We start from the raw sequence: 13,676 nt of genomic DNA on the forward strand, positions 1-13,676 counted from the left end.
TGGTGCAAACCAAGCCACACGAACTTTTACTAGCCAGCTCAGCAGGTCAGTTGTTTCTTAGGAGGAAAGAGCAGAGGTTGGTCCAAAAGGCGGATGGAGACCCCATGTGAGGAGCCAGAATGGTTCCATCGGCATCTGAGACTGTGTGTCTTTATGGGAGCAGACAGCCTCCTCCTGCTCCTGGGGAGTGACTGGTGGGTTTGAACCACCACTGACCTTACAGTTAGCAGCCCAGTACTTAGCTAATTGAGCCAGACTGGGGGAGAAGGACTGAGTTCAAGTACACTTTTGAGGAAATTGAGGTTCCTTTGACTTTGGACATACTCTGAACCTCAGTCTTCTTGCCTGTCAAACGAAGGCCCAGGGGTGGTTGTGAGGACCAGGGAGAGGGTCAGTCACTTCCGTGCCTGGGGTGTACAGGGTAGAGCCCCAGGAAGCCTGGCTCCCTGGCACCAGGAGTCACAGGGAGGGGTGCCTGGCTACTCTGCCCCAGCTGACCTGCCCCCACCCTCATCCCTGCACGTCACCAGGATAAGCCTGTATCCCTCAGCCAGGGAGGGACCCAGCTCCCAGCCCAGCCCCCAGCCCAAGGCAAGCACCATGGCTCCTATGGTTGTTTCCACAAGCCTACTACTCCAGGCAGGAGCTCCACAGAGCTTCGCTTGTTAAATATTGATGGAGGCCCCAGACAGAGAGGAATGAGAAAACAAAGGGCATTTTATTTGTGATAGAGAAAGAAACCAACAGGAGAGAGGGGAAAGAGAGCAATGGGGGTAGGTGGGTGGGGGAATCTATAGACCCAACAGGAGGGGGGCATGTTTAAATAAACTACGGTACATTCACTCGCTGGAATATTGTGCTAGTGTTGAAATGATGTTTACCCAGAGTTTGTAATAACAAGGGAAAATGCTTATTCTAAAATGCTAAGTGAGAAAGGAAGCCGCTGAATTGTATATTCAGCATAATCACACCTAGGCAAAAATCCTGCCAAACAAAACCTATGCCTAGAAGAAAAAGACCGGAGGGATGTGCACCGCAGCAGGGGTGGCCTTTGGGTGGCAAAATTGGGACGATTTGTTATACTTTTCTCTATTTTCCAATTCTTTTCTCTAATGGGTATGGCTGGCTTAAAGCAGAAAGCAACCCAAATTATTATTGTTGTTTTCTGCTCAAGAGGAAAGCATTCTTAGGGGGGAAACAGGGCAGAGGCTGCTGGAGGCTAAGGGCCGGAGCTCTTACAGCAGAGCAAGCAGAAATCGGACACTGACCCCGTGAAGGGACCACACAGGTGTGGCACCTGCCACTGGCCGGAGATTGGTGATCGCTTTCCTTCGCCGCCCTACTGCTCCTGTCGGAAGTGGGGCTTATCCAGGTCCAGGAGCCTCTCCGTTTCTCGGGAGCAGCGATGTGGGGCTGCTTAGAGGCCGCTCTCCCTTCCCAGGCTAGGGTGACACAGCCCTTCGGGAGGCAGGACCAGCCTTCCTTCCCCAAGTCACCTCTGTCTGTGCCTCTCCCAGCAATCTGTGTAGGCTTCTGCTTGAATGTCACCTTCAAGGGAGGCCTGGTGACACTGCTGCAAAGAGCAACCCTCCTCCTGCCCTGCCCTTTCCTGTCCCACCTCCCTGCACTCATCCCATGGTGCTCCATTTACCTGTGGATGGCTGTAGTGCTTGGCCCATGGGAAGTCCTGGGAGTGGAGTGACCTTAAGCATCCTGGTCTCAGGGAGGGGGGTGGTGGGGGAGTGTCTTTGTAGGCCCCCTGAGCCACCTCTGTACTCTGATCACTGTGATCTCAAGCCCCAGCTCAGAGTCGGCTCCGACTCATCATGACCCTATAGGACAGAGGAGAATGGCCCCCATGAGTTCATCTTCATGAGGTGCAAAGAGCCTGCTCTCTCTCCCACGGAGCATGCCCCTGGGCTCCATAAGACCAGGGTCAGAGATGAGGAGCACTCTGTTAAGAACATCTGCCTGGGGCCACTATGAGGGGCCACCAGAGACTGGTGACCCACTGGTGATGTCTGCATGGAAATGCAAGGGTGTACTTCCCCTCGGAGCCCAGCTGCCCCTTTCATTAGGAAGACTACTCCCACCTGCAACTGGAGTGGAACAAACTTAGCAGGTGGCTCCCTGGAATCACCCCCTGTCCCTATTCTATGGACAAAGAGCAAGGCCCTCGAGGGGATGGGCTGACAGGTGGTTGGACAGTGGGACCAAACCTAACGAGGGGAGGACGGCACACAGGCCCTGGCATCGTTTCACTCTGTTGAGCACAGAGTGCTAGGAGTTGGAACCAATTCAGTGGCACCTAACAATGACATTCACCACCACCCTCTATGGGTGCCTCTGGCTTCTGTGATCCCTGCCCCTTTGGGCCTGGAGCCACTCTTGTCCTAGGCTGGCTTCTCACCACAGACCTATCTTTGGGCACCAGAGCTGCCCACCCCCCCATTCCCAGCTCCATTGTCCTCCCATGTATCACAATGCCGTTGGCTGCCCAAGGCCATGCCCCACCCCATGGGCTCTTTGGAGGCTGGTGCCTGAGTCTTCTCCAGCCCTCAGACTGTGCACACAGCCTGGTGCTGTGTCATCTCCTCTGGAGGCCCCAGGGGATCCCGAGACCAAGCTGTCCACCTGGTGTGGACTTGCTTTCCATCAGGGGGAAGGGCTGCAGAAGGCTTCACGTGTGCCCCCCACTCCCTACGGTCAACATGGAGACCCACATACTTCAGGTCGCATGAGCAGGAAGAGATCTCCTATCTCTTTCTGCACAGAAATCCCTCCCTCCCCCCACCAAATTGTGTCACTGGAAGCACCTGGCCCCTACCTGCCATTGAGCTTGAGTGTGGCCTGGGCTGGGACCAGGTGACCTAACCCTTCCAGGCTGAAGTGTAGGAATACACTCGGCAGCCTCATCTTTCCAGGCTCTAGGACAGAGAGGGTGGCCGTGTGTGGTCCAAAAAAGGTCCTCACCATCGTCATACTGCCTTCCCACTCATTCTTGGTTTCAATCCTGCATCTTCCAAAAGGATCCCTAGTTGCAGGCCCAGGTGCTTGGCCCCTGTCAAGGCCACCCTGGGACTTGGGAAGAACAATGCCCATAGGCTCTCATTTGCCTTAGAGGCAGGGAAGGGCACGAGCCACTCTCCCTGTTTCCAAGATAGAGACTGTGAAGCCCAGTGTCCCCCCTTTGTCACTTGTCAGACCCTGCCCTGATGACTCCCGTCTCCATGTCCCCCTCTATACTCTCATGCCCTTAGAAGCCATCCCAGCTCCCCTGGCTTCCGGAGCATCCGCCACCTTCATGACATGAGAGGCCTCCCTCAGAGATGGAAGTGGGGTCATGGCAACAGGCTGGACCAGTCCTGCTTCCTTCCTCCAGGGACAACGGCCCTTCCTGAAGCTGCAGGGTCTCCTGCATTTTACCAGAATTTACAAAAATGAGGCAAAATGAGGCCCTGGTGTCTGGATGCTCCACTCGAATCTGCTAGCACCTTAGCTGCACCATGGACCAACCCCTCCCTGGTGACCACGTGGCCAGAGAGGGAAAACTATGGCACCACCTTTACACTGGCCCTAGAGGAGTGATTGGGCAGCCTCCAGTGCCCAGGAGTGGGTGGCAGGGTTGAGAACCATCCCAAGGGCCAGGGCAGGGAGTGCAGTGATCAGTCAGAACTTGGTGCCAACAAGGAGAGTGGCCCTTGGACACCGTGTTTGTCTTTCCTGTCCTGAGACCTCATCTATCCTGAGAATCAACTGTATTCATAGTAGACCAGTATGAGAAGATGTCCTGTTTCAAATGGCTGCTAAAAACACACATTCTTCCCGTTCCACCACTAAAGTTTCAAGGCAGGAGAAACAAGAAAGTGGGCTTGGCTACCTTTACTCTGCAGGAGGAAGTCAGAGGGGCCCATGAGCAGCTCCACCAGGAACTGCTGTTTCATAAACCACCCCCCTCTGGTTGCCCCCTGAGCCCCCCTCAGTCCCCCTGGACTCCCCTGAGCTCCTGCCTGCTCCTCTCCCTGCGGCCCACCTGTGTCCCCGGTGCTTCTGGGAATGTGGAGGTAGGGCCCAGTGGGCAGTGATTGAGAAGGGGTCCTTGTGGCTGAGAGGGAGCTGGCTTAGCATGAAGGTCACTGGGGCCCGCTGTGCCTGGAAGAACAGGCTGTGCCCATCAAGGTTAGAGAGAACATTTATGAGGGCCAGAAGCCAGGCGGGCTCAGCCTACAGGCGTTGGGCAAGGGCAGACACCAGCTATCTGCTAAGGGGAAGACCTCACAGCTCCGGAGGAGGTAGGTCTAGAACACACATCTTACTGACCCATTCCTGGGCTGATCCCTCTCCCAGACATGGCCATAGAAGGATGGGCAAGATGGTGCAGTGGTCTCCCGGTTTTTCACGAGGTGAGCAGCCCCAAGGGACACTAGACCCTGGTCTGGGGCACTCCGGGAGCGGGCAGGGTCAGCACGGTGGGCAGGAGGGTGCCCTGCGGGGAGGGGAAGCTCTGCAGCTCTTCGGGCACAAACCTGGGTGAGACGTGGTCGGCCAGGAAGCCGAGCGTGCGCCGGCGCCCCACGCAGTAGATGCGGTTGTCCACCACGGCGCACTGGAAGGCGTCCGGGTACGGCGTCCGGCGGGTGGCACACTCATACCAGAGCCGCGTGCTGGCGCTGCAGCGGTACACGCCGATGCCCAGGCTGCGGTTGAGGTCGAAGCGGTAGAGGAAGCCACTGACCGCCACCATCTCCACGGTGCGGTCCCTGCCCCCGCCCGTGGGGCCGGCCCACCAGCGCTGCTCCTGGGCGGAGAAGCGCAGCAGCAGGTAGCGCAGCGTGCCGCCAGTGACGAAGATCTCCCCGGCACAGGCCGTGGCGGTGTGCGCCAGGGCAAAGGTGTCGTTGGGGAGCGGTGGGGCAAAGTCCCAGCGGTCCAGGCGGGGGTCGTAGCGCTCCACCGTGTGCAAACACTCGCCCCCGATGGCGTACAAGTGCCCGTCCAGTGCCACCAGCCGACAGTGCGGCCGGGCCTGGTTCAGTGGGCTGACCTCGCTCCAGATACCCGTCAGCGGGTTGTAGCAGAAGACGCGGGTGGAGGCCTGGCGCCGGCGCCCCTGGCAGCCGGACACCACGAAGAGGTAATTGAAGAGACTGCAGATGGCACAGCCCCAGGACACGGCCTCCTGGGGCAGGCCGGCCAAGGGGTGCCAGGTGTCCTGCTCGTCGTCATAGCAACAGAGGCGGCCGGACTCCTCCTGCGGGCAGACGTCAGCCACCACCAGGCATTGGCGACCGCACAGCCGGCGGCGGAGGATCAGTTCGCGTTCTGCGCCGCTCAGGCGGTTGTAGATGTCCGGGCTGCGCAGGACCTGCAGGTAGTTGTCGGTCATCACCTTGTAGGCCGCCTCCTTCAGAGCCCCCAGGTGCTGTCGCTTGGCCAAGGTCAGCACCTCGTAGCAATTGCCCAGGTCCAGGTGGACATTCGGGGCGGAGCTGGGGCTGAGAGGAAGGTGGAAGAAATTGGTCCCAGCGATGAGTTGCACACGGGGTTCCCGGCTGCTGTTATCTGAGTTGGAATCCGGGCACAGGGGGTTGGTGTGGGTGGGGGCCCCAAAGCCACAGAGTTGCAACTGCAGCTCCGGGTTCTCTGCTATCTGGAGGAGGCTTGTCTTCCTGCTGAAACCAGGCATGGCGGCCAGCGTGGGTGGTGAGCTAGAGGCTGCTTCAGCTCCACCTCCTGTGGTCTCACCATGGCCCCCAGCTACCAGGCTGGTCAGCAGGGGCCGTGGCACAGGAGGTGGAGCCCCAGCCAGGACCACTGCCCGGGGCACCAGGCTGGCCTGAGAGGTGGACTCAACATAGTACTCATACACCTTGCCCCTCAGCCGAGGCCTGCTCTCGGTGGCCTTCTTCCGGATGAAGTTCTCCTCCACTCGGACCTGGGCCATGGACGAGAAGGTGTAGCAGGCATCCCGGGCCCCTTCCTGCTGCTTCAGGGCTAGGCCCAGGTCCGAGGTGGCCTGGAGGGCTCCTGCCTCTTCCCTGTGGACCCCTGACACGCGGGTCAAGACCCAACTCTTGTTCATGTTTCTGCCGCCTTCCCTGTGCATCAGCCAGTGTTGGTGTGGGGACCCCGGCTCCCCTGCCGCAGATGGCTCTGGGGGTCTGCAGCCCCTCCATGGGGTAGGTTCACTGCCTACAAGGCTGCCGTCGCCCCCAAGGAGTCGACTTGGGGAGCTTTGGGGGTCACATCCCAAGTGGGGTGCAAGACAGGGGTCTGGCTTACCAACAAGAGCTGCTCCAGCTTCCTTGCAGGGAAGGGGCACCTGTGCAGAGTCCAGGCCCTGCGTGGTCCCCTCCTCACTGGTGGTTCTCCTGTTGGGCTCCCCGTCTCTGGACACTGTTGACAGAGCACAGGAACCCCCCAAAATCTCCCCGCTGGAGCCCAGAGGCGCTTCAGCCCTCTTGCTGGTCCTCCGACGGCGAGGTCCCTTGTGCAGGGCCCCAGGAGAAGCCCCCTGGACAGCAGGTGGCCAGCCACCCTCTGCTTCGTCTCTGCCGTCAGCGTTGGCGTGTCCACCCTGGGGAGGGGCCTGGGCAGGCCTGGACCTGAGCAGTCGGTAAGCAGCAGTCACCAGGAGCAGAGCGGCGGCAGACAACACCACCCGGCCTGTCAGCTGCATGTCCGAGCCCCAGTCTGGGGCCCCAGCTCCTCCGGGGAACATGCTTCTCAGGCCGCCTGGGGCCCTGGCATGTGAAGAATCCAATTAATGATTGCCCAGTCTTGATTCTTGCTTCCTGCCCAAGTGGGCAGGGAGAGGTTTCTGGGCTGGAGCAAAGGTGACTTTGAGCTGGCAGGGGCAGCGGGGGGCCAGGGCTGGCAACCTGCAGTAGGTGGGCTTCTCCTGAATGCTTCAGTGCTTCGTCTGGGAGGCAGGGGCTTCTGCCCAAGGGTCGAGCTTGTGATCAGCCATCAGAGATCCCTGGACACGAGCAGCTGGGACCGGGCGGAGGGTCCAGTATGTAGACGAAGAAGGAGGAAGCTCATAACCAAACAGTCACCGGATGCCAGGGAAGGCACGGGTTGGTCTCTCTCTCTCTCAGGTTTGCAAATTGACTGGACTAGGAAGGATTGGGTGTGGCTGGCCACTGATCACGGGGTAGGTAAGGCCATAGTGGGGGTGGCTTGGGTCATCCCTGCAGGCTTCTTTCTTGCTGGGGTCTTTGGCCCCAGGGTGAGGTCAGTGTTTGGCTGGCCAGGCCAGGGACGCAGCAGGGGAGGCTTGAGCAGGGATTGTAGCCAAACCACCTGACTGAGCTCTTGAATGCCTCTGCCCTCCTCCCTGGTGGCCTGTTTCCTAAGAGGAACTGGACTTCCTGCGGAGGAATTTGGGAGAGCACATTGCGCCCCAGATAGGGCTTCTCTTCGCCCTCAAAACCAGACAATTTCCCGTGACAACTGTTGGGAAACCTGGAGCCAAATGACCTGGCTCTATCACCTGCCAATCATGTGGCCCCAGACAAAGGGCTTCCCCTCTCTGTGCCTGGATGACACCATCTGCCCATGCGGATGAAGGCAAGCCTGTCTCATGAGGTCGTGGTGGGAACCAAATGGGCTCACTAAGGCACTTAGGACAGAGCCTCTGGGTCATAAAAGCAGAGTAAATATTGGTGGTTCCTTCCTCCTTCCTTGTCACCAGCAGCAAGACCTTGGGAAGCACTGACCTGGTTCTGCCCGTCTCCTGACAAGCCCTCCGGTGTGGGCCGTTGCCATAGAGCCAGCGCCAACAGCGCCACCACCCTGTACCACAGAAGGCAGCATCACTGGGGTCTCTGCCATCCTCACCCTCCTTAGAAAGCTTCAGTCTACTGGTGTGGTCACTGTGTTCTGCGGTGGGCCCTGGGATCTTTCTGGGATGATTTTCGGCAGCAGATTGCCAGTTGCCGGGCCTTTCTTCCTAGTCTCGCACCCAGGAAGTTCTGCTGATTCTGGTCCAGCATGAGTGACTGTGCTGGCGGATCATTCCAACCTCTTACCAACATGAAAGTTAGCACATAGGACTAGCCGATGAATGGTCTATCCCGAAAGCACTCTGTTGTTGCTGTTGTCGTTAGGTGTCATTGGGTTGGCGCTGACCCATAGCGACCTCTAAGGGTCCCCAAAGGCCAGGGCAGGTTGCTCAAACGCATACTGCTGGTCGGGCTTAGGCAGGCGGTGCTGACGAGCTGGCCCAGCCCATTCCTCCAGAGCAGCTTAGCTGCCAGGGAGTGGTGGGGTCACGCTCACCTTCAGAAGGTTGGAATCTAATGGAAGTAGTATAAAAGCAAAAGCCACTCAGTGGGCCAAATGCAGCACCTCCCCGGGAAGAGAACGGCTCGTTGACCTTGGACTCAGCGAGAGAACCACTGCTGCTTATGGCCCCTGCGGGGTCAGACTCAATTTATCCTCCTGAACCCAGCCGACTGTTGCCCACCTGGCCTGGCTTGGCCACCCTCGTCTCTCCGGGCTGGCGTTCAGCGTTGGGCCCAGGCTGTGTCTTCCAGGAAGCCTTCCCAGCAGCCCCTTCTGCCCCGGAGCTCTCTTTCTTGTCTGGGTCTTTGATCTGTGCCCTCTTGGCCTCACTCCCCTGGGCCACAGCGGGAAGTCCCTTGTGTGCGGTCTCTCTTTTTATGGGGCAGAGAGTGTGTCCCTTCACAATTGGGACAATAACCAGGGGTCCTTCTGTTGGGCCGTGGCTGGATCTCCCTGGACACCCACCCTTGTCATCGCTGCAGAGAGAGCAGTGCTCCGGTGGACCTCTGGCCTCTACAGTTCTACAAGCTTGATTTTATCCTGTGTGGGTTACCTGCCGGGGAACCTGCTCAGCCTGCCCCAGAGCACCCAGGTGGAGGGAGGGCCCTGCTGGTCCCCTTGCTTTCTGTCCTGCCACGAGTGATCCTCAGTCCAACAGGCACCGGAGCACTGTCCCAGGGCACTTGCTGCTGTGGCTCCAGCTCCCGCTCAGGGTGTGGTGGCTCCTGCACTGTCGTTGCAGGAAAGGTCCCCGGTCCTGCGCTGGCATCCCGGATCCCCTGCGGCCACCTCAGTGTACTTTGTACACTTCCCACCAGGGGCTCATCTAGCACAGGCAGCAGACGTGCTGTGGTGATTCGTAGAGTGTTTACGGGCTGGTTTTCAGAATGAGATCGCCAGGCCTTTATTCCAGGTCTTTCTTTGGAAGCTCTGCTGAAACCTGTCCACCACAGCTGACTTGGCTGGTGTTTGAAATACCCGTGGAGTAGCGTCCAGCTGCCCCCGGAGGACAAACGGATGCATGGGGGTTACTTGTGAGGAAGGCACATTTCTAACCCCACACACTCTGATTCAGGAGACTTGAGTGTGTGACAGGAAGGCTTATCGCACGGTCACCTCGGGAGACTTCAGTGCATTTAGGAGGAGCAGTAGTTCAGTGCTTGGCTGGTCACCCTGAGGTGGGGGGTTCTATCCCACCAGCCGCTCTGTGGGGGAAGAAATGCTGGGGTCATCTGCTCCTTCAGAGACTGATAGCCGAGGCAAGCCTGTGAGGCCATTCTCTGTCCTGTAGGGTCGCCAAGAGTTGCAATGGATTTGAGAGTGCACAGCAAGAGTGGAGTCTAGACTCTCTTTTCTACTTGTCGGCTGAAAGCGTCTCTTCCTCCTTGGGGTGGGGGTGAGCAGATGCTCCCTCGATCATCAGAGTGAGTGGAGATTGGAGTTGGGGAGCTTTGCATAAGCACCTCGTTTCTGGCTGGAGAGACGGATGTTATCACTGTCCCCATTTGCCAGGCGAGTAGATGAGCCTCAGGGGCACTCATCCAGTGCCATGCGCGTCCGGAGGCCTCTCTGACCCCACTGATCCTCCTCTGGGAAAGAACAGGTGAGATACTCAGGCCTTGACCAGGTTGGGGGGGGTAGGGGGGGCGCTGTCAGGGCTGATGCACCCCTCTTCCCCAGGTGGGCAGGCTACCATTCCAGTGAGATAGACAATGTTGGGGTTCCTGTATCCTTGAAGTGGTAGGGGGGTGGTCATGTGGCATGCCCTGTGACCTGACGTTGCCCTCTCAGATGACACCCAGAAAGCAGAGTCTCAGCCCGTTCTGTGTGATGCTTCATGCCCCATCTGGGTTCTAGTGGGCCCAGCACACTCGCCCAGGGGCTCCTTCTGAAACTTGTCAAGTCCCACAACAGTCCGTCCCTTGGAAGAATGCTCTAGGGTGATGGGCGCGTGCGTCCCAGGTCCAGGAGGATGGGCGAAGGGGAGTACACAGCCCCAGCCCTGGGGAGCTTATGCTTCCGTCGGGAAGATAGGCAGAGGCCTGAGATGGAATTGAGGCAGTGTAACACAAGGGAAGCAGCAATGCCAATGCCTCTGAGCCACAGGGTGGCCAGGGAGCCCGGGCGAGGGGCATCAGGACAGGGCTCGGGAAGGCCTTGCAGACAGAGGCAGTTCCAATTCAGTGTTGGTGGCCCTGGTGGTGCAAATGGCCAACGCTCTTGACTGTTGACCAGAAGGTTGGTGGTTCAAGTCTAAGAGGTGCCTCAGAAGAAAGGCTTGGCAAATTTCCTTCCAAAAATTCAGCCCCGGAAAACCCGAGAGAGCAGCTCTGCTCGGACCACACGGGGTTGCTCTGCGTCCCATTGACTGGTGGGCAGCTGCTTGTATCATTACTCTTATTGATAAGGAAGGAGGAGGCCGCAGGGGGATGGAGGGATAAATTAGTTCAGCAGAGCTTCACTGGGTGCTTACTGAGCCCCAGGCCTTGACTTGGGAGGTGAAGGAGACCCATGTGGTCCCCGCCTCATGGGGACTGCAGCCTAGTGAGGGGCTGAGCTTCCAGGTAGGAAGGACAGTGAGGGGACAACACCGGGCAAGGTCCAGGGAGTGGACAGGACATTTGAGGAGCAGGCAGGGGAGCAGGGAGGTGTGAGGAACAGTGCGCTAGAGCCAGTGTTCATCTGTTAAAGAGCTGGACAGCCGTGGAGCTGTCCACACTGGCCCTGGGAGCTGGGTCCAGGCAAGTGCTGGGGGCTAGAGGGCATGATGTGAATCCTGGCCAAGCACTTCAGCCGGTACTTTCGGTGACCCCCTTTGCTCACAGGTGTGACATGATGCAGCATATGAAATGGGCCTTCCTACCAGCCCAGCAGCTCAAGGAAGGACAGAAGACAGCAGCAGCGGGGCCAGGACCTGAGGGCCCTGGGGCGGTGGGAAGCCAGCACTAAGCCCTCCCCTGTGGTTTCATTTCATCCAGCAGGTGAACCCCACTCCCGCCCCGCTGACTTCAAACTCCATAAATTACAGCCTTTTTTTCCCCCCTTCCCTGGTCCCTGTTTGGAAAAAAGTGAGCTGAACAAATGAAGACAGGAGCGAAATTAAAAGATAATTGGAAGTCTATATTGGGCTTCCGTGGCTGTGCGTACGAGCCGCCAATCTGGGTAAATTGAGAACTCTTCAGTTGGCTCAGGGGGCTGGATAAAGCAGTCAGAGACGAATGCGTGCCATGCAAATAAACAAGCACATCTTCCTGCGACAAGCTTTGCATTCTGTGCACCAGCACCTCCTCCAGAGTCGCTCAACCGGGCTTTCCAAGGTGGGGGTGGACTCCAGGTGGGTCGGGCAGGTGAGGCCCTGAACAGAGAGCCCTGGAGGAGGTGGGCCTGGGCCCCTCAGGGAGAGAGGCATGTGTTCAGAGAGGATGCAGAGATGTTGGGGAGGGAGACAGGGGAGTGCTTGGCCTTTTACACACACAATTGCGTGTGGACACACAATTACCCGTGCACGTACATGTGCACCTAGAGGCACACACAAACACAGGTGGCTGTGTACCTGCACACAGATGCAGACACACACACACACACACACACACACACACACACTCACAGGGGTGTGAGCCTTTTGAATCCAGGAGGGTCAATGGCACATGCACCCATTTTGACTGATGGGTGGGCAGAGACAGATCAGGAGAGAGTGTCAAGCATGGTGGCTGGACCTGGCTCATCTAGAGGGTGCTCAGTTGGTACTGTGGGTGGTGGCAGTGGCTCTTCACACTTATGGGGCGGGGAGGGGTCCCTTCCTCAGGTGACCTCTCAGTGACACATGAGCTGCTTTATGGAGATCAGCACATCCAGGCTGGAGTCCCCAGCAGGTGGGTACAGCCACGTCTACACTGCTCGCTAAAATCATGGGATTTCTCCGTTCTGCTGGGTGCTTAGCTGCTGTTCCAACCCCCCTGCGCCTGCCCCTCCTCAGGAGCTCCTCCCCATCAGTCCTTGAACTGGCATCACCAAAGACCTCTAGACCTTGGGACACTCGATTGCCCCTGGCATCCACATGGGCCAATGCCCTCACCTTCCTGGTGGCTACATCGATCCAGTCTCCTCCAACCCTGGACTCTGTTCTGCTCCATCTGTAGTGAGGCTGCTCACGGACAGTGGGCCTGAAGCTGCCTCTCACTCAGGGTCCCAGCCTATAAGGGTGAGGGCCAGCTCAGACTGTGGCAGACCCTCCACGGTGAGTGCCATCTGCTGCAGCCTGTGTGCCAGCTCACCCCTTCCATACAGCTGTCCAGTCACACAGCCTCCACCCGTCATTGCCGGAGTCATTATGGGCACTGGCCAGGACCAGGCGCTTCTGATCCCACCACCTGTGTGGTTGGCTTTCTCACCCCCATTTCAGAGATGAGGATGCTGAGCCTCCCAGGAGGTGAGGTGACCTTGCCCAAGGTCAGGGTTTGAAACAGACCTTCGACCTTGCACCCATCCCGAGGGTCACCTTCCCAGAAAGCCCAGGGAGCCCCCTCTCCCCGCCAGAAAGGCCTGTGCTACTGGTCCCTTTTTGCGCTAGGGTGATCAGAGGCCCCCGGGCGATGGTGGGACTTTGGAGAGAGTGTGCGGGAGCTGCCAGAAAGGGGCTCTGGTTGGGAAGGGAGTTTCAAAGAGTTGAGAATGCCAAGGGCATGAAGAAATGTCCTACTTAGAATTTCCGCCGCACAGACCATTAGGAAATGGAATAACAGCATGCGATACGTGCCTGTGAATTTGATGGGGAAATTGAATGTGAAACGATTCGTGGGTGCCGTTTGAGATGGCAGAGCGCATCCTGATTCCTGCACCCCCTCCCTGGGGTGGAAGGAGTTGAAGCAAAGGAAACATCCTGAGGTTTGAGTCTGTGACAGTCGTCCCCGGCCTGGGGACAGTACCTTGGAGAATTCACAGGGGGCTCACAGCCACTAGCGATAACAATCCTCATAACAACCAGAGCCTGCTGGGTGCCCACTCCTGGCTCTGCCAAGGCGGCACATACCACAGCTCTTTTCATCCACCTATGTAGACAGGGGTAACAGGTTCAGAGAGGTTAAGTGACTTGTCCAAGGTCAAGTCTGCTTTGCCCCAAAGTCATTGTCAAGAAACCCTGGCTGCTCAAAGATGGATCACCTAGGAGTTGGTTAACCAACAATTACTGTTGAATTGACCCGCTAGGCCTCTGAGCCCCTGCCAATCACTTGAATCTCCACCCTAAATACACTGAGCCAGAATCAACATTTTAACAAGCTCCCCCGGTGATTCTTCTGTGGGTATATAATAATACACACCGCTGGTCAAAATGTAGATTCTGATTCCGTGTGTGTAGAATGGAAATGCAAGTTGTCACCAGGAAATCA

General features: G+C 57.8%; 1 protein-coding gene across 1 annotated transcript; it reads right to left on the minus strand.

The window, feature by feature from the left end:
* Nucleotides 1-3,985: 3,985 nt before the first annotated feature.
* KLHDC7A (kelch domain containing 7A) lies at nt 3,986-7,043 on the minus strand. Its single transcript, XM_004705150.2, has one exon. It carries the CDS (start codon nt 6,719-6,721, stop codon nt 4,424-4,426), a length of 2,298 nt encoding a protein of 765 aa, XP_004705207.1. The 5' UTR covers nt 6,722-7,043; the 3' UTR covers nt 3,986-4,423.
* Between the last annotated feature and the right edge of the window lie 6,633 nt (nt 7,044-13,676).

Source organism: Echinops telfairi, unplaced genomic scaffold (assembly GCF_000313985.2).
Source record: "Echinops telfairi isolate 266 unplaced genomic scaffold, ASM31398v2 ScPeMD7_7457;HRSCAF=8495, whole genome shotgun sequence".
Classification (NCBI taxonomy): domain Eukaryota; kingdom Metazoa; phylum Chordata; class Mammalia; order Afrosoricida; family Tenrecidae; genus Echinops; species Echinops telfairi.

Coding starts and splice junctions, on each gene's coding strand:
- KLHDC7A (XM_004705150.2), bottom strand. CDS start 6,721: ATGTTCCCCGGAGGAGCTGGGGCCCCAGACTGGGGCTCGGACATGCAG.